General features: G+C 47.7%; 1 protein-coding gene across 1 annotated transcript in view; it reads left to right on the top strand.

The window, feature by feature from the left end:
- The window catches only part of LOC135818185 (multiple epidermal growth factor-like domains protein 10), a 34,315-nt gene that overhangs the window by 5,657 nt on the left and 8,404 nt on the right, over nucleotides 1-20,254 (top strand). The window contains exons 3-19 of the mRNA XM_065331533.1: nucleotides 333-439; nucleotides 1,351-1,443; nucleotides 1,889-1,984; nucleotides 3,917-4,022; nucleotides 5,707-5,850; nucleotides 6,243-6,363; nucleotides 8,929-9,065; nucleotides 11,402-11,653; nucleotides 12,458-12,603; nucleotides 13,162-13,308; nucleotides 14,025-14,109; nucleotides 14,763-14,945; nucleotides 16,080-16,272; nucleotides 16,830-16,938; nucleotides 17,450-17,602; nucleotides 18,791-18,919; nucleotides 20,079-20,210. Coding sequence (XP_065187605.1) covers nucleotides 333-439; nucleotides 1,351-1,443; nucleotides 1,889-1,984; nucleotides 3,917-4,022; nucleotides 5,707-5,850; nucleotides 6,243-6,363; nucleotides 8,929-9,065; nucleotides 11,402-11,653; nucleotides 12,458-12,603; nucleotides 13,162-13,308; nucleotides 14,025-14,109; nucleotides 14,763-14,945; nucleotides 16,080-16,272; nucleotides 16,830-16,938; nucleotides 17,450-17,602; nucleotides 18,791-18,919; nucleotides 20,079-20,210 — 2,333 coding nt within the window. The remainder of the gene's footprint in view (nucleotides 1-332; nucleotides 440-1,350; nucleotides 1,444-1,888; nucleotides 1,985-3,916; nucleotides 4,023-5,706; nucleotides 5,851-6,242; nucleotides 6,364-8,928; nucleotides 9,066-11,401; nucleotides 11,654-12,457; nucleotides 12,604-13,161; nucleotides 13,309-14,024; nucleotides 14,110-14,762; nucleotides 14,946-16,079; nucleotides 16,273-16,829; nucleotides 16,939-17,449; nucleotides 17,603-18,790; nucleotides 18,920-20,078; nucleotides 20,211-20,254) is intronic.

Raw genomic sequence — 20,254 nt, 5'->3', positions numbered from 1 at the left:
GCACGTCGCGAAGCTCCTTTTCCAGTTGATGTATGTCGCCAAGCTCTTTTTCCTGTTGCTGTATGTCGCGAAGCTCTTTTTCCTCTTGCTGTATCCTACAGGCAAAGTGCAAGGCTGCAAGCTCTTTCACAATCTCAGACATTGCCTGGGCAGTGTACAATACTTATACCTTTTTGTTGCCAGTCAGCGCTGTAAAATCCTATCCTTGGCATCACCACCGCAGAACTCCATTCTTGCTCTCTCTCTCTCTCTCTCTCTCTCTCTCTCTCTCTCTCTCTCTCTCTTTCTCTCTCTCTCGTTCTCTCTCGTATGCATGCATGTTATGTGTTTAGGACTGCACAGCAAACAGTGACATCGCTAGTCACCACGACAGGTACATCGAAGACGACGCGATGTTGTGCAGGATACACTCGGGTATCGTCAACGAAGTGCCGGCCAGGTTAGACAGTAGTGGCCATGCGTGTCTGTCTGTCTGTCTGTCTGTCTGTCTGTCTGTCTGTCTGTGTCTGTGTGTGTCTGTGTGTGTCTATGTGCGTGTCTGGGTGTCTGGGTGTGTGTCTGCGAGCGTGTGTGTGTCTGTCTGTCTATCTGTCTGCGAGTGTGTGTGTGTGCGTGTGTGCGTGTGTGTGTGTGCGTGTGTGTGTGTGTGTGTGATTCCAAGATTTCTTTTGACTCTCTCTCTCTCCTCTCCCAGGGGAGATCCACGTGACCAGTTTGGCAGTAAGCAATAAGTACAAGTAATGTGCGTGTGTATGCGCACGCTTGCACGGGCGTCTTTCGCCCGAATCTATCCCCAAATTTGATCACCCATGATATATTGTTGTGCCACTGGGGAGTGAGCTTGAGGCATAGCATGAACTAAGTTTGTTCCTGGTCTGCATATGATTACCTCTGATATCTGCCATTTTCAGAACTCATCTTTTTTGAAAGACCGATTTGCACCGGGATTCCTGTGAAAGCAAGGATAGGGCCATAAGAAACTAGTTCTATCCATAGCCGTTTCTATTGCTGAAATGAACTTGAGGTTAAAACCCTTTGGGCAAGCAAGGGTGAAGCCGCTCGCTATTCCATTCAAGTATATCCACCATTGCACACCATGTGTTGTCCGTCACCTTTCTGAAATACTTTTGAAAGAAGCTATTCGCCGCTTTAGATGACCGTGGCCGAATCTTCATAGGATTTCATAAGCTACGATTGTGATCTGTGTGTGCTTGTGTGTGTGTGTGTGTGTGTGTGTGTGTGTGTGTGTGTGTGTGTGTGTGTGTGTGCGTATGTGTGTGTGTGTGTTTGTGCACATGTACGTGCATTGTGTGCCTGCGATTTTATGCGGACCTGGTGCTGATTTTGCAGTGTGTAGCTCCGCGTGTCTAAATGGAGGTACCTGCGTCGCACCGAACACCTGCTCGTGTGTGTCAGGATACTCTGGTAAAACGTGTGGCAATCGTGAGTTAACTTAGTTAACAAATCACCTGGTATTATTTGAGACACACGATGTCCCTGACAGGTAGTGTGAGAGCTGTCGTGAGTTCATTGTTTTACAGGGTGTTAGAGGCTGCCGTGAGTTCCCTTCGGGAACGGACACGATATTGTACTTTGTTTTACTTTCTTCATTGCGCTAGATCAGTCTACAATTAACTAGTCAGGTGTCTGTCAAGCTTATGCCATGTGTGCAACGTTACCACCTCACTGGTTTTGAATAGCCTTCTTTGCCTCTGCGTGTGTGTGTATGTGGAACGGTGTGTGTGTGTGTGTGTGTGTGTGTGTGTGGAACGGTGTGTGTGTGTGTGGAACGGTGTGTGTGTGTGTGTGTACATGTATGTGTGTGTATGTGTGCATTTGTGTGTGTGTGTATGTGTGCATTTGTGTGTGTGTGCGTGTGTGCACTCAGCACTTTGCCAACCTGCTTGCAGCAATGGTGGTGTGTGCACCCGGCCAAACGTCTGCAGCTGCCCAGCAGGCTATAGCGGCGCACAGTGCACTGCAGGTGAGAATCCCAAGATTTGAGCACTGTTTGAGTTGCTGAAATGCACTGCAAGCCATGCAAATCTGGAGTGACATGTACAGCCTGTGTTCAGTGATATTTTAATGAAAGGTGCTAGGTCCTGGTGCCTGGATGCGATGTGTAACAGGAAATGGTGTCTGCCACGCTACTCGCTAGCATGTCATTCCTTCATGTCCCTCCAGTACAGATCTACTGGTCACTTGAAGACCCGATGCTTGATGAGCACACGTCAGGTGAAATAGCACGTCATAGTACATTTGAGATCAACGGGAAGAAGATGACGACGTCCACTAATTTAGTATCTGTGCACACGAATCTGCTGTATATGTGACTCTGTGTGTCAGCCATGGCATCATCCCCTGTGGTTCCATGCCTAGCATGTACGTCTGAACCATCCCGCAAAGTTTGAATGACGTAGGTTGAGCGATCGTTCCGCGAAACATACTTTTTGAAATTCTCTTCATAGTATATCTTCCACCATTGAAATTTCGAATTTCTTGCTGAGAGGGGTGGCTTGCAACCTCGATATGGCTTGTTCCAGGCATGCTTTGGAGCCATCCCTGTTGAAGTAGTGGCGGGGATCTGCCCTGCAACTGCTACAACAAAAAAATGATTCGATCTGAGAAAGGGTGAGACCGCGAATCTCGGTTGAATATTGAGTATTTCAAGCCTTTTCACGACGAAGATGGAGTTCTTTTTGGAGATGGACGTCGCGGCAAAGGACATGGTGTCCGACTTCTGGCGTCTGGTGAAGCCAGGGATCATTTGTCCAGTCAGGTCGGCAGCCTAACCGTCGGTAAGCTTTTGTTTGGATCCCGTTCTGCTCGATGTGGTAGATCACAAACAATTTGATATCGCACACATTGATCTCAGCATCGTGCGTACGGTATTTTATATTCAGAAAATCCCAAAGTGTCTCTGTGTGGCCGTCCTATGCCACGAGAAACTCCAATCAGGCTCCTATGTCCTCTGCCTTCATGATTGAATGTCCACTTCGTTTGAACAACGAACACAACAATCGAGGACGGCTTTGCAATGAAAAATACAGCTATACTGGAGCTGAAAAAAAGAAGAAAAAACGTGCTCAGGATGAGACTCGAGTACACGCATACTCTCCCAGCAGGTGAAGCGCAAATTTTTGTGAAAAATGCGTGTCGCCGACTGACCCGTAATTTCGCCTGACATGAAGCTCTGATTGTGACAAATTCATTATGTGCACTATTGTGCTGGTGCAGTGAATGTTGTTTGATGATTCGTCGCTGCCTGAAATTGTTAAGTTTCAGCAGAAATAGCCTTTCGTCCCCTGTGTGTGTGTGGGGGGGGGGTGTTGTGGGTGTTTGTGTACCCGTCTGTGTACCTGTCTGCACTCTGGTGCATTGAGCACCCCATTCAGGCTACCCCGACTGGCCCTGTGATTGTGTTGCGCTGAACGATGTGTCATAGCTTTATGACTTTATCACTTTGCATTCTCAACTCCCTCAAATCCATGCCTATTTTTTAGTTAGTCAGAATGGTTAGAGGGCCTGCTGCTCCATGCCCTTTGCCTTGGTAGTCCTGTCCTGGTTTGGTAAAGCCTGGCTGGATTTCTAACCCCCTATTCTTTGTCACCGTGACTTCCTACTGCAAACGTGGCAAAGAAAACTGCATGGGCCACACAAGTCAGGCTGTACAGTTGGTTTCATCTAGTGAACCTACAATTACGTGGGGAAAGACACAAAACTTTAGGCCGGTTTCAGTTTTTAATGGATGGTCTGTACCCGGGCCCTCTCTCGCACTTTGTGTGCCAGTTGGTCCAGGACCACGCGTTGAGTGAGATAGAATAAATCAATAAAATACATGACCTAGACTCCAGTCGGAGTTGTTTCAGTGCATGTTTTGAATTTACTCTTGTTTTCTCGTCGGTGTGTGATGCAGTGTGCCCGGATGGTACGTACGGCGTGGGCTGCCAGATCTGCGGCTGCCGCAACGGTGGTACGTGTGCCAAGTTCTCCACCGCAATGCAGTGCACTTGCAAGCCCGGGTAAGCCGTCCACGTAATCATTACGCTCAAAACAGAGAGGTTCCAGGCTGTGCAATAGAGTGTTTAATGCCAAAAGGCAGAGCTAGTTCCAACAAGAATAAGAGGATGAAAAAGTGTTTAGCTCCGAGTTTCACACACTAATGAAACATCAGAAAACTGTGATGAGTAAATCTGGATGGATATTCATTATGCCCACATGAATTGTTCTCGAGTCGGTCACGGACATACTTGTTGTAGTACGTTATTTTGTGTATTTTTGTATTTGTTTTTATTTTACATCGCAAGTCAAACGGGCAATCATGCCCAATGTTATGATGACGGTGGAAAAGGAGAAAAGATTTGAGAATAATATTAGATAACCTGGATAAGAGAAGTGTGCGTCGTGTGTACGTCGTGTGTTCGTCGTGTGTACGTCGTGTGTACGTCGTGTTGGTACATGGGTGTGTTGCTGTGGTGTGAAAAACAGTCTTCGTTTCGAGTTTGTCATGTCTAGTTGTGTTTCTTCGTCGTGTCAATAAGCAGTCTTCTAAAATTAATGTGGTTATCATCGTCCATTGTATAAGTGTGGAGATGGCACAGGACTGGGAGCAGGTGAAGAAAGTTGAGTTACAACATACTGTTATGGACACTGAAATCCGGTGGAATGACCGGGGCCAGCTTGCCTTACTTGCCTAGCATGTACTCGCACTGTAGTTCACATACATACACACACTGTAAACACGGACCAGCGGTGCGCACGGCCGCTGCGAGGCCAGCGCCCCGTGGTCGCTTGACTTATGAACGGATTTCAGCGTCCGCAACAGTATATTCATCCTATTCTTACTTACCATAATTATCATGCAATAACTTTTCAAGGTCATTGACCGAGTAAGAGGTTTCGTGCCGCGCAATGGCATGATGCAGTCCTCTCAAAAGTGGTGAGGACTCCTGGGGCTTTGTAAACCGTATTTTATTATTCCGGTGAATCTCTGTATGATATTGGCTGTTTTTAGAAAAGAGATCAGGTCTTTATTGGAAAGTGGAGATATTCCCAAATCAAGACCTGTACCCTTACTGCATCATCGGAAGCTTTAGGGTGTATCTGAACTTGTCTTGAAAATATTTCATTAGTAGAAGTTAGGTTGATTACTGTTCTATTTCAGAGAGGACACCATCTTCAGGAACAACACATGGCCGTGGCCAGTAATGGCAATATCCAAACTTGCTCGGCCCACCTTGAAGTGCTTTCTTTATCGGTGGAAGGGAAGTGTTAGTGGTGATGTCAGCCTGGCATGGACCACCTAACCCATAGTAACGTTATGTATCACACCTATGTCTGGCCAACTGGGCCTTCCCAGATGTTTGATACTACACTCATATCCCCCTTATCCAGGCGGTCCGGGACCGGGCACTGTGCCCACAACTTGGACATATTCGTAACTCTGAATCACAAATGTTCTGAACGGGACGGGCCACAGATCTGGCGTGTGACATCACCATTTCCACCAAAAATGGCAGAAGAGTAGTTATATTTCCACTAAACTCACCCACAGGGTGCCCGGTAGACCGAGGTACCCGTCCGTATCTTGGAGGTCCGGATGAGACTGGAGATATGAGTGTATGCCCCTAGAAGTCCCACTCACTAGCCATGCCGGCTCCTTAGCTTGTCCCATTGGTCTCCCTCTGCTGTGCTTGTCTCTGCCAGGTACCAGGGTGCAAGGTGCGAGAACCCCTGCCAGCTACCCAGTTGTGGACTGGCGTGCGGCTCGGCCTGTTCGTGCGGCAATTTCGGAACGTGTGACTACAGGTCATGTGCATGCACATGCAGACCAGGGTATCTGGGAGTTACGTAAGTTTTCAATTTAATTTTACAATTTTCCGGGCCTTGAGTTATAGAGGAAAACCACATGGGAATGAGTTATGAAGCAACCAAGCAACTGTAACAAGATAATAATCTTGCTACAGTTGTGAATAGTTGCTTCGTAACTCATTCCCATGTGGTTTTCCTGACCTCTATTGTACATTTCTTATTGGCTCAGTATCTGAGTTAAAATTTCCATGATTCTTTGACTTTTTGATTAGAATTTGTGGCAATTCGATTCTCAAGACATTTTTCTACTCAAACCCCGAGGTTTTCGGGGAGATTTCCACTATCATGTGGCAGGCTGCAGATGGGAAGAACATGTCACTATAAACTGCAGATCTGTTGACTGGGCAGTTATTCTTCTTTGGCTGTTTCAGGTGCGCCCAGAAATGCACCCCCGGCTTCTACGGGCACAACTGCTTGCAGAAATGTGCGTGCCAGAACGGCGCGGTCTGCGACGGTGTGACTGGCAAGTGCTTCTGCAAGCCTGGATGGCGGGTGAGCCCAGAAGACCATTTAGCCTAGAAGCATGTGTTTGTCTCAGAAAAACCATTGGTTTATCAAGACAGGGAGCCGGATAACGGCACTGTCTTGTACCGTACTGCGTAGCTCTGCTCCGACAGGTTTTCCGCCGGCCAGCTAGTGAACCGCAGGGAACAGAACCTGATAAGTCGCATCCGCTCACACTGCTGTTTTGCATCCGAGTGAACCACATGGCCGGGTATCGCCCTCATCTCTGGGGTCGCTCCCCATATCATTAATTCTTGCGTATCCTATGAAATTGAGTTAAATAAACAATTTATAAAATAAGAATCAGAGTGGCTAGATTTGAAAAGAAAGTTGCAAGAGTCATGCAAGCAGGCACAGTATGTTGATCAAAGACCATGTTTGAGAAACGAAAGGTGCCCGGTTTAAGTCCTGCATGAAAGCGGGTGGATTCTTCCAACCGTACTGCAACCCATAGTGAAATGGAACTTGCGGACTGACACAAGGGTAACATGGATGCAGCGAGTGGGAGAATGCCCTCAGATCCTCTGGTTGGCGGATATGATCTACCCCCCCCCCCCCCCCACCTCCGCTTACAGTCCATTCAGAAAAAAGATGAGCACTGGCTCTGGAGAGCTCCCGTATTTGGCGATTTTGTGGTGCACTGTGCAGTGCCTCCAGATTCGAAACTTGAAAAATGGTCCTAAAAGGCACCTCAACTGGGGTTCGAACCGCAAATGTACTTGGTCCGCGTCAGCGATATTGTCGCTTATTTTTCAGCTTTGTTTATATGTCGCCAATGCTCACTTGGCAGCCCATTTCATCCCAATTTTGGTTAGCAAGTTTGGTTACTAGTACCTGAAAGGTCTAGAGTGGATTTCGAGTGGATTTCGAGTGGATTTCGAGAGCGACGGGTGGGTGATTCTGATTGATACAGCGCCTCATCAAAATAGATTATCTTGTTACGCTGTGCAGGTAAGAGCAGCGCAAGCCACAAGAAAGTAATTGGCTACTCGGAATCAGCTCCATTTTGCTGAACGGCCGAGATCGCTCACCTCAGTGATCGCTCAAGCTGAGATCGCAGCTCCCTTACCTCCAGCTCAATGCTCGGAGTATCCAGCGCGTCGTGGAGATTTGCATTTGATTTGCAAGTACTGCAGGGCCGGAGGCCGCTTCCGCGGAGTGGTGCGGCCGAAGGGCCATGTTGAAGGGGGGGGGGGGGTCTGGGGGTCCTCCCCCTGAAAAATTTTGGAATTTAGACGGCGAATCCTGCAGCTCTGGGCAATTCCCTGTACAAAATCATACATCGAAACTTTTTCTCCCCGGTTTTGGACGTTCCATATGGCCATGTGGACCGACTTTTTGGGAAGTTTTTTTTTTTTTTTTTTTTTTTTTTTTGGTACGGCCATAGCCGTACCGGCCGTACCAGTGGCGCCGGCCCTGTACTGTACGGGTCGTCGTCGTCGTTCAAAATAAAATCTTGCAAAGAACAGCGTCTGATTTGAACCACAAAGGCTGTCGTGCTGCCCACGCGAAGTCATAGAGAAGGCGACCGTCACGATCGACATCTCTTTAGAAAATTGCCAGGCACCGGAGAGGAAGAGAGATGAGCTTGCAAAAGCAAGAGAGTCGATCCGGAGCAAACATTTTCACCATCGCCGAGAGCAGCGACGAGGAGGACCAAAAAAGTAGGAACCCTTCCTTGGACAATAAATTCCTCATAGCTAGTTGTCATTCTATACCTTACCGTCCATCCTACCAAGTTTTATCACTTCAAGTGCACGCGTTCATGTCCAAAGTCTAAGTTCAAATTGTCAAAAGATAAGCGACAATATTGCTGACGCGGACCAAGTACTGTTATGCAAGTGGAGTGAACGGCCTGGATTTTCATGGTTTTTCCCCAATTCAGTGCTTTGGCGGCAAAACCTGGCCGAAATCCTATTCTTGTTATGGCTTGCTCTTTGGAGAAATAGACTTCAAAAACACAATTGGAAGAGCATTCCATGGGGATTGCCGAAAAATTGTGACGAAAACTCCAAATTTGACCTGTTTATGGCCAAAAGCTAGGATATCATCTTTTTCTGAATGGACTGTAGGAGCTGCATCTGGCACCGCCTGATCGTGAGGTGGTGACGTTCCAAGGCAGGGGAAAGGTGGTTCTTGATCCATCCTCCATGCGGATCTGTATTATCATATTATTTCAATGGCTGAAGTGTACTAAACACTCGAATATGAGTCTAACACACTCATTTGCAATGACAGCAATGATGTCTGTGTGACGCTAATACGACTACATGATACTCAGTGCATTCAAGCAGAGTGCCCCACCTTGATCAGTGCATTCAAGCAGAGTGCCCCACCTTGATCAGTGCATTCAAGCAGAGTGCCCCACCTTGATCAGTGCGTTCAAGCAGAGTGCCCCACCTTGATCAGTGCATTCAAGCAGAGTGCCCCACCTTGATCAGTGCGTAATCGTTTCCCCTCTGTTTTCTTAGCTAGCAGTTCCTCAACTCATGAACGTGTCTGTTTGCCTTGCGCGTGTTTTTTACCCACCGCTGTGTCCCCGCCTGTCAACAGGGTGATGCCTGCAACTTGCCCTGTTCTGCGGGGACCTACGGGCAGGACTGCGCGCGTTTCTGTAGCTGCATGAACGGAGGGCTGTGCGACCCGATCACAGGCGGGTGCGCCTGCACAGCGGGCTATACATCCACAGAGTAAGTATACAGTCAAACCTCGTTAGGACGAACACTGATAAGGCGAACTTTCCATTAGTACTAACTAAGGCCAATCCTATGGTTGGCCAGGCATCAATTCAAGTCAAAATTATTCGTTTACGACGAACTTCTGTACAGCGAACTTTCGCGAAGACGAACTATTTTCAAGTGTGATTTGAATAAAGTCAGTGTGGTCATGTACATGTAGTACGAACTTTCGGTCCACGAGCGTGCGCATGCGCTGGCTGCCTTTTTTCTTCTTTTTTTCAATAGTCGAGGTCATATTGTACGTACAGTGCAAATTGTTTTCAAGCGTGTTTTTAACAAAATAATCAGTGCGTTGTACGAACTTTCGACACAGTCGTGATTCATTGCACTTTGTCATTGTACTTACCTGTTTCTGGCTTATGCTAAGAATAACATGCTTCCCATGTACCACAGCATGCACCTTCACGTAAATACAATCCATCTGATATGCATATCGATTTTTTGTCAGACCTGGATAAGAAGAACTCCCGATAAGACAAACAAATGTGTTCAGTCCCTTGAAGTTCGTCCTAACGAGGTTTGACTGTAGTTGAATGTGTGCTTGCTGGACCCTGTACCCAGCGGAATCATGTACTGTCCGGTCAAATCTCCATGCAGCACTAGTGCTGTGGATTGAACTTGCATCCCTGGATCTCGCGAAATCCTGCCACATCAGGACGGTTTCCGCCTCGCCAAAGACGTCCGGTTTGGGCAGGTTTTCACGTAGCACCTTGTTTGTCGAGGTATAGCGAATGTGGCTTTGAATACACTATTGCAGGCTCATAACACAAAGCTTGTGCTACAGTCTGGCCTTGCTATCGAGTGCACTGTGTGTGGTCCACATGCTTGGACGAATAGGGAGGGTATAGCCGCGCATGATGCTCTGGCGCAGACTACTGCACTGTTGGCTGTACAGTGCCAATGCTCATGTCCCTTGGAGCATCACCACTCTGTCTGTCTGTCTGTCTGTCTAGTTATAATTGGCATGAGCTCATGATGCTGACCCTCTTCTATCCCTTTCTTGCAACCCTTTGCCACCACATACACCCATTTTACAACCGAACGGGCGGTCGCCTACATTGTACGGGATGCCAAAAAGCATCAACAACAAGAACAGCAGTAACAGGAGCAACAACAACTAAGACAACAACAACAACAACAACAACAACAACAACAACAACAACAACAACAACAACTTCTCTTATTGGCCACAGGCCATCGTGAGAATAAAAGATTTCAAAAATAAAGATTTCAAACAACAACAACAACAACAACAACAACAACAACAACAACAACAACAACAACAACAACAGCAACAGCAACAGCAACAGCAACAGCAACAGCAACAGCAACAGCAGCGACGACGACGACGACAACGACGACGACGACAACAACAACAACGACGACACCAATAATAACGCCAACAAAAGTGGCCCTGTAGTTCCAGCACTGTTGGATGCTTACTCCGAAGTCCGTATACGATGTGCGCTCCATTGAGACGGCATAGTACACATACTGGTAGTGCGACCATCAAGGCTACACATATCGTAGTGACGCGCATATAAGCACATGTGCCTATACCCGGGCATAAGCACATGTGCCTATACTCGGGCATAAGCGCATGTGCCTATACTCGGGCATAAGCGCATGTGCCTATACCCGGGCATAAGCACATGTGCCTATACCCGGGCATAAGCACATGTGCCTATACCCGGGCATAAGCGCATGTGCCTATACCCGGGCATAAGCGCATGTGCCTATACCCGGGCATAAGCGCATGTGCCTATACCCGGGCATAAGCACATGTGCCTATACCCGGGTATAAGCACATGTGCCTATACCCGGGCATAAGCGCATGTGCCTATACCCGGGCATAAGCGCATGTGCCTATACCCGGGTATAAGCACATGTGCCTATACCCGGGCATAAGCACACCCTCACAAATAAGCGCACGGGCTTATAAATATAAGTGAACCCGAATGCAGTCCATCCCGCGACACACAGACACCACAAAACACCATGTTCACATAGTTCAATGTGCATTGCAGTATTGCACCACATGTAAAAATAATCCATAACTATGCAAGGTACACTAGCAACTCAAGCGTGTGCGCCTGTATGCGAGGCAAAACGACCCGCAAAAAATAGCAAATAACGCAAAAACTCACTCGTAAGCGCATGTGCCTATATGTGCATCACACTACGGTACGCAAGGCCACAAACCGTTGAAGTGCTATTGTTCTGCACCTTGTTGAGACCTCTGTTGTCTTTTGCTTGCATGCTGTGCTGTCCTCTACACCTTTCAACAGCTGCAGTAAGACATGCCCTGCTAATACGTTTGGAATTGGCTGCTCACAAACGTGCAAGTGCATGGACGCCAACACGAAATCCTGCTCACATGTTGACGGTAGCTGCACCTGCAAAGACTGCTGGAAGGGCAGTATGTGCGATCAATTATGCCTTGTGACCTCTGCAGGCACTTGCCACTGCACTATTGGCAAGTGCTCACCAGCCTGCAGTAACGGGATTTGTGATGGATCTGGATCAACTCCGGTTTGCAGGTGAAGTACTATGACGTCGTTGAGATTGTGAATGTGTGTGTGTGTGTGTGTGTGTGGAGGGGGGGGGGATAATAATGCGAGGGCGTGTATGTGTATGCGCGCGTGTGTGTATGTGTGTGTGTGCGTGCGTGTGTGTGTGCGTGTGTGTGTGTGTATGTGTGTATGCATGTATGTATGTATGTAGGTGTCTGTGTGTGCGCGTGTGAGACACAGAGAGAGACAGACAGAGACAGACAGACAGACAGACAGAGACAGACAGAGGCAGAGGGACAGAGAGAGGCAGAGAGAGGCAGAGAATGACAGAGAGAGAGGCAGAGAGAAACAGAGCGATATAGACAGCTACAGAGAGAGATACAGAGAGAGAGAGACAGACAGAGACAAACAGAGAACAGAAGACAGAGAGGTGAAAAGAGACAAAGACAGCGAGAAATAAAATACACAGACAGAGACCATGAGAGAAGGAAGGAGTGAGAAAGACAGACACAATGCGTTGGAGAAAGGGTGTCGGGTGGGGCGGGGGGGGGGGGGGCAAGTGGGGCAGAGGGGTTGTTATTATGAGACTTAGCATTGCGGTAGTTGCAATAGTGACATAATATGTCACAATTTCAACATTGTTACATCAACCATTGTCAAGTGGATTTCACGTATTTGCACCGCAAATTACCGATAATCATTTACTACGAGTAAAAATTACCTTTCACTCTATTCCTCAGGCCAAGTACACGTGTTGCAATGACTCACAATGGTGTAGTCGAGTGCTGAGCGGCATACAATCTTGCCTGTCTTGGTCTTGTAACCTTGTAGATGTAATGCTGGCTTCATGGGCGCAGCCTGTAATCAGCCGTGTCCGGCCGGTAACTTTGGCCCTGGTTGTGCTGGGGTCTGTGGCTGTGGCAACGGCAACTGCAGCTCGGGCGATGGATCCTGCACATGCACAATTGGCTTCACAGGTAAAGCCGGAAACCTGTACTCTCTCTCTCTCTCTCCCTCTCTCTCTCCCCCTCTCTCTCCCCCCCTCTCTCTCTCTCTCTCTCTCTCTCTCTCTCTCTCTCTCCCTCTCCCTCTGCCACATAAAATCGGTGATTAATTTCTGCATGAAATGATCAAGATGGAGTGTTTGGTACGTAATTGTTTAGAAATCTATGGTCTGGGTTACGATATGCTTACGCAACCCATCTATGCATTCAGAAAGAACATGTCACCGCGCTTACACCATTTACCTTGCACCTCTACCCGCACTTTAAATGTCAACTTGAAATATAAATTATGTGAAAGAATCTTGAGGTCTTGGCTTTGACACACACTGTAGTGTCCAAGCTGCTACTATGATTCGTTGCTGTGGATGGATCAGCACGCCTGCTGGTGCCAAGGTGCAGGCGACAATTGCGCAATGCAAGACCCGGTGTGCGTTGTCTCTCGCATTTATTTTGCGTCTCTTTCTCTCTATCTCTCTCTCTCTCTCTGTCTCTGTCTCTCTATGTGTCCATATCACCCTACGAAACACACAGGGGCGCGGTGCGATAAACCGTGCCCAGCGGGTACGTATGGTTTCCAGTGTGCCTGGGTGTGTCCGTGTGCCAACGGAGGCACGTGTGACCCGGTTACAGGCGCCTGCACATGTTCAGGCGTCTACAGCGGCCCAACGTGCAATCAAAGTGAGTGACTGGGTGCATACACACACACACACAACATGCTAGGTGTTGTCTGAAGTCCTTAGCAGCAAATATTGTCTTCTTACACACAATGCTTTTCAATGAAATCTGATTGAGTGACTCAAGTACGCTCGAGGCGTTGAAAAATACACGGGTTTTCTTGGCAAGTGAACCGAAGTGCACACAATCCGACAGGGGAATGCCTGGGTTGAGCAGGCAAAGGCGATGAGGGGAAGGGATTGAGCCCCCCTCCCCCCCCCCCCCCCCCCCTCCGTCCCCACCACCCTCACGATGTCGAGCTGCTTGGAATGGGAGGGCTCTCACACCTGTTGTCCGTACGGTCAGACTTCACTAAGGGACTTCAGAACCCTACTTCGTTTCGTTTAGTAGCACCCGGGCGGCTCGGGATCTCTGGCAAGTGAGCAGGTAATGATGCCTGTGAATTTGAGTAGTACAATAATGATATCGTGCTGTAACAAGCTGGGCATGGTACAATAATGATATCGTGCTGTAACAAGCTGGGCATGGTACAATAATGACATCGTGCTGTAACAAGCTGGGCATGGTACAATAATGATATCGTGCTGTAACAAGCTGGGCATGGTACAATAATGATATCGTGCTGTAACAAGCTGGGCATGGTACAATAATGATATCGTGCTGTAACAAGCTGGGCATTCAAGCTCGGTTGTATGTGTACTCAATGTTTCTCTGTACAGTCTGCAACTCCACCTCGTACCCGCAGTATCAGTCGAGCCCGACCAGCTGCTCCAACTGCACGTGTGATCCAAGTAGCACTTCGAAGTAAGTGTTGGTTCGTTGTAGCATAGATTTCTGTGTAGGTCTCAGGCGGGCACTGTTGCTGCGCTGATGCTTGACGCACAGCGTGCATGGCGCCATTCACGTGCTGGGAAAGAAAGTGGAGCATGATTGTCTTCTGGTGATCGCGTAACCATGAAGCTTGGAATCACAGCAGTCTTCGATTTTGCTCCGGTTTGTTACCAGTATATCCTTTGAATAATGGAATTTCTGACCCGGGCTACACAACTGACCTTTCAGAACTCCATGAAACGTGTTCTGTGCTTTGGATCCAAATGCCAAAGCATCGGCCTAGTGCCTTTAGCAGGAGTCCCCAAGAGCCCTGGTTTGCAACACCAATAAACTGCCTGATGACATGGTCAGCAGACAATGGCTAGGAGTTTCATTCTAGGTCTAGGCCTTACAAGTTTAGCGTACTGTGCTACCATTGCCATCGTGATGTCATTCAGCTTCCCTCCGTATCGTATGCTTTCCTGGTTCAAGGCTGTCCAGCACAGGGTACAACATATTTCAGGGTTCTCACATTCAGATTTCGTCCTGCACTGTGTCCTAAACAAAGGCAGGAACCATGGGGTACGAACATTATAGTAATTGCAACAGACATGGTATTCACTTGTTGGTGTTTTTTTTGTGCACAGGTGCGATACGTTGACTGGCCTTTGCACGTGCAAGACTGGTTTTGCCGGTCGCGACTGCAACTATCCGTGCCCGGACGGGTCCTACGGTGACCAGTGCAACGGACTGTGTCGGTGCAAGAACGGCGCAACGTGCCATCCAGTCACCGGTGCCTGCAGCTGTGCGCCAGGCTATCAAGGCCCACTGTGAGTGCCCACTTCCATCTGGTAGAGAAAAGACCGAAATCACTGACAATTTGATAGGCAGAATGCCACTATTTACGGGGCTATTACGGAGTACATGTACTGGGTTCAATCTAATAGAAAACAGCACAAGATAACACACAGTTTCATAGGCACACTTCATGCATTGTACCACAGGGCTGAAATATTGATCCTTACCGTCATGGTAACAGTGCATTGCGTAATGCTCTTGGCAATATGCTGCACACATCAGCACTGCAGTCCCGATGTACAATGCATGACTAACACACACACACTGCCATTATTTATGGGCTATCACTGTACACCGTGAGTACAGAGCAGGGGCGTCGGAAGGTATTTTAATGTGGTGCGGTCAGCCATCTGAAGTACAATTTACTCGTGGGGGGGGGGGGCTGAGCCGAGAATTTTGGAAATTTAGAGCCCAAATCAGTGCATTTTATTGATTCACGGGGTACTTGGGGCGAATAGTGGTACGGTCAATACCGTAGTGACCGTACCGTGTGCGACGCCCCTGCCGAGTGATAGAAAAAGCACCAGATTACACACAATTTCATCGGCACACTACCAATATTTGTGGATGTTCACTAGTCCAGTAATCCGCCGGTAGAAATTGCCATCGGAGTGAAAAGGTCTACCAGTATAAAATTCATACAAAGATCGAGAGCCAAGGATAAATTTATAGAAAAGAAAAAAGACCAAGGAACTACAAGTTATGCTATAATGTCCACTAACACCACCAGTTACTAAACAATCAGCTCATGCGATAACATTGCATGGCACTGACCGACGGTACTGACGTTCTACAACTAACTGGCTAACAGCTCTAGCACTTGGCTCTACATCTGAGTACATTCCTGTATAATATTGCATGGTATTGTTCTCATTGTGTTCTCAAAGTGATGTTAGCTGCCGTTTATTTAATTACACTAGATATTGTCACCGAGCCACGCTGTTTAATTCTATTTAGCTCACTACTGCTAGGTTCATCAAAGACGCCTCATTGCCCGAAACAATCCCTGCCTTCAGAATTGGTTATCGGTTTGTGCGAGTAGTCATTTTTGTTGTATCCTTCCAATTAATTCATGGTGTTGGTGATCCCTTCTCGTGTATGTTCAGTTGTGCCTCGACATGCGCGCCAGGCATGTACGGAGTGGACTGCACGCATCCTTGCAGCTGTCAGAACGGAGCGGCGTGCGACATGGCCACTGGTGCCTGCAACTGTACAGCAGGCTGGATGGGCACGACTTGCGGCACTGCCTGCCCTGCCGGTTTCTATGGCTACGGGTGCAGACAAGCCTGTGATCCTAAAGTAAGATATCATCACAATATCAAAAAAATAATATTGATATTGTCGTAACAATCATTGTCAATCATTAACAATCATTATCATCATCATGTACAGGGATGAATTTACTGTCAAATTTTGCATAGCAGTTTCTGCTATACGAAATCACAATTGTGTAGCATTCAGTTTGATTTTGATTAGCATTTTTCTTTGAAAGTTGGGTGTTTACCACATTGTCCTTCTTGAGAGTGATGCCTGAAAGCCCATTTGCAAAAAACGACTGAAGCATACACGTGCTTGCAGATTGAGAGTGTTGTACCACATACACTGCACTGTATGCATGTTACTTGACAGTGCAGGCTAGGCATAAATAGCTTGTATGTATCGCAATTTCCTGCTAGTCACGGTGACTTTTGAGTAGCAGTAGATCGATTTTGCATCGCAAACTGCGATACGATACAGGATAAATTCATCCCTGATGTATCAAGTGTATTCGCTGCATAGTTGGTGTGGTCTGCTCATGATATAGTACAATATGCCAAGACATGTCCTGTCAACTTCTCTTCCATTTTGTTTTGCAGAAGTTCAAGTACGGCTCAAACTGTTTATTGGATTGTGGTTGCTACCTGCCAAACACCATAGGTTGTGATCCATTCACTGGGAGTTGTCAGTGCAAGCCTGGCTTCGCTGGTGAGCTATGTAGTGTATTGGTGCGATAATTAATTTCTTGTGGTAGCTCATGCTCATGGATAGCTTTTGCGTTATGCTGTAGCTGATTGGGATGGGCTGGCAGTGTCTCAATCTGCCTTTGGGTTGCCACCGTCTCCCGAGTTCTTTGACTCGACTACAGTCACTCTCTCACTTGAATGCCGTGTACTGCAATACTGATGAACTACATGTAAATTGCAAGTTCTGCTCACACCCACGCCACTTAACCAGTACCTAAGCGCACCGCTAACTGGAGGTGTACATTCCACATAAGCAAACTGCGCCTTGACTGATGCTCACGCGCTGACACCATTTCAGCCTACTGGCTCAGAGGGTTCATGTAAAATTTAGGTTATCATTTTGGCTTCGCAGAAAATCTTTGTGTTGCCGATATTTAAAACAGTGTTTCAAGTAAGTTGCATTGATTTGCATATAAGTGTACTAGCTGTCCTTCAAAGCATGCACTGAAATCTATTTCATCCTGTTGCTGCAGGTGCAACATGCAGTTCAAACTGCCCGTCGCATAAATACGGTGCTGACTGCCAGCTCGACTGCCCCTGCCAGCACAACAGCTGGTGTGATCCGATCAGCGGCGCCTGCAACTGCTCTACCATCCTCGGATACAATGGCACATTCTGCGAACAGGGTGAGTGCAAGGCTAGTGTAGCGTTCACGGCTGTCCAGGGGTTGACTGCACAGTTGAGCCTCACCAGCATGCATTTCAGTGCAATGGTCACATGTAAGGTAGCAAGTGTCTGGTGCCTGATGATTGATTGCACTGAACATGAAACTGAAGAGTTGCAACAAACTAGTCCTGCTCCACTCTCAGAAAACCGGGTGCATCCTTCTGGAATACAGCACTTTTGGTCGCAGAGGAACTGGGGTGGGGGTTAGCCTTGTAGCCCAGACCATTCTTAGGGAGCGTTCGAATTGTTTTCATCAACTGTTCGAACAAATTCTTAAAAGAGATTAGTTGAAGAGTCCCATCAGAACGGTTTCTGTCATTTTAGAGTTTTCAGTGGAATTGTCATGGCGATGATGACGTCCGATCAGATCGACCATCTCCACGTATTACGTGACGTAGCTATTCCGAACTCTTCGGCACTAATCCACCTCTCCCATAGGATGAGGTTGTGGAGTTTCGAGGAGTTTCGTTGTTCTGAAGAGGCCAATACGGCCACCTCTTCAGAAAAACGAAACTCCTCGAAAAGTCAAAGAGTGACAATTCGAAAGCGCCCTTATTTACTACATACAATCTATGCACAGTTGAGTCACCGTGTGTATATTGGTATGCTGCGCTTGGTGAATTTCTAGGCTGTTCGGTCTTCGGCGATCCGTTCTTTGGTGCCTGACAGTACTGTAGCGAGTATCTATAGCTGTATGCATTGGAACCCCCCCCCCTGCTGCTGTTCACCCCCCCCCCCCCTGCTGCTGTTCACCCCCCCCCCCCCCCCTGCTGCTGTTCACCCCATGGTACAGGCAAGGCTGCAACATTGTTTCACCTTCTTACAATGTCATATTATTGAATTTTCAGGAATCGGTTGAGATCGGTAGAACTGCAGGGTATGGATTACTGCCGCAGGTTCTTCCTACAAACTGACAGAATCTGTTGGCGGTGAACTTCGCATGGAAGTTCAATGATCAGCACTTGTGGCGTTTGTAATCTCAACAGGCATTGACTTTCTGCAGTCCCGGTGGAGTAGGCTGACAGGTTTAGTGCATGTGTGAGAACAGGGTACAGGGCGGACGGGCGCAGGGGTGGGGGGGGGGGGGGTGAGCATGGACATGTACTGACTCTACTTGCTGGTCCGTGCTAACGTTATGCTGCTTGCAGAGTGTCCGCATCCAAAGTATGGCGTGGAGTGCACCAAGACGTGCACGTGCTTCAATGGATTCGAGTGCTTCCCGACGAACGGCTCTTGCAAGTGCGGCGTAGGCTACTCCGGGTCTCAGTGTGAAATCAGTAAGTATTTCCACCACGGCGATCGGTAATCAGTCCACCGTGTTTCTTGACTATTCCACCATGGTGATTGACTCAGGCTAATGCTAATTGGGAACTCGTAGCCTGGCACGAGGAAAACATGGATGCAGTGAATGGGATTTTTCGGTCTTTGACCACTTGCTGGGGAGCTGATCTACTCACCTCCCACCGCTTTAGGAGCTGCATCTGCGCCTTGATCCTTGAAGGGTGGTGGCGTACCTATGTATGCAGAAAACTCGGCCTCTAGCGAACCGTGAAATTTTTTAAATGGTTATTAATGCACCTTGTTTGACAACTATTCCACTTGAGTGATGGACTATTCCAGTCTGTTCCACCGTGGTGTGGTGTTTGGTATTTCCACCATGGCGATTGACTATTCCACCTTTTTTAGTCGGCTTTTCCAACTGGGTGATTGGCAGAGGTATCACACATGCTACAGTCACTAAGGTATTGACCGTACCACTTTTCAGAACATATACCTCGTGAATCGATAAAACGATAAGTGTGGAAATGGTCACATTCTTTGGCTTTGCCAAGAAAAACTTAGCAACCTGCCTTTGCAAATTGTTTGTTGCTTGTACTGTTCAACTGGTCGGAGACCTAAAACTGCACCACAGCGGTTGAACTCTAAGAACACATGTAGCCATGGTTGTAACCTTGCTACACACATGTTGATGGGTCAGCGTCGATCACTGATGTAGCACTAACAAAGAACTTTGTCTTGTGTCACCGCAACTGCCTGTCTATGCATAGCAATTTTGCAAAAAGGTGTGTGTGCGTGTGCATTACGTGTATGTTTGTGTGTGTATCTCTGTGTTTGTATGTGTGCATGTGCGTGTGTGCATGTGCGTGTGTATGTGTATTGTATGTGTGTGTGTGTGTATGTGTGTGTGTGTGTGTTTACATGTATGTGTACATATATATTATATATGTGTGTATGTGTGTGTGTGTGTGTGTGTGTGTGTGTGTGTGTGTGTGTGTGTGTGTGTGTATGTGTGTGTGTGTGTGTGTGTGTGTGTGTGTGTGTGTGTGTGTGTGTGTGTGCATGTGTGTGCATTTATGTATGTGTGTGGGTGTGGATGTGTGTGTGTGTGTGTGTGTGTGCGTGGATGTGTGCACATACGTTTTCAAATCTGCCCAGGCTGTCCGGCTGGGTTTTGGGGTGAGGCCTGCCGGTCACGCTGTGTCTGCAGTGGCAATGGTGTGTGCGACATCGCCACTGGCAAGGTGTGCTCGTGCACGCCGGGCTGGAGAGGAGCGACTTGCCAGACACGTAAGACGTAGCTGTGCTGTCAGACAGAGTTCATTCACAGCTAG

This window comes from Sycon ciliatum, chromosome 5 (assembly GCF_964019385.1).
Source record: "Sycon ciliatum chromosome 5, ocSycCili1.1, whole genome shotgun sequence".
NCBI lineage: Eukaryota > Metazoa > Porifera > Calcarea > Leucosolenida > Sycettidae > Sycon > Sycon ciliatum.
Note: the sequence above shows the minus strand (reverse complement) of the source record. Positions and strands in the feature narration are given on the sequence as shown.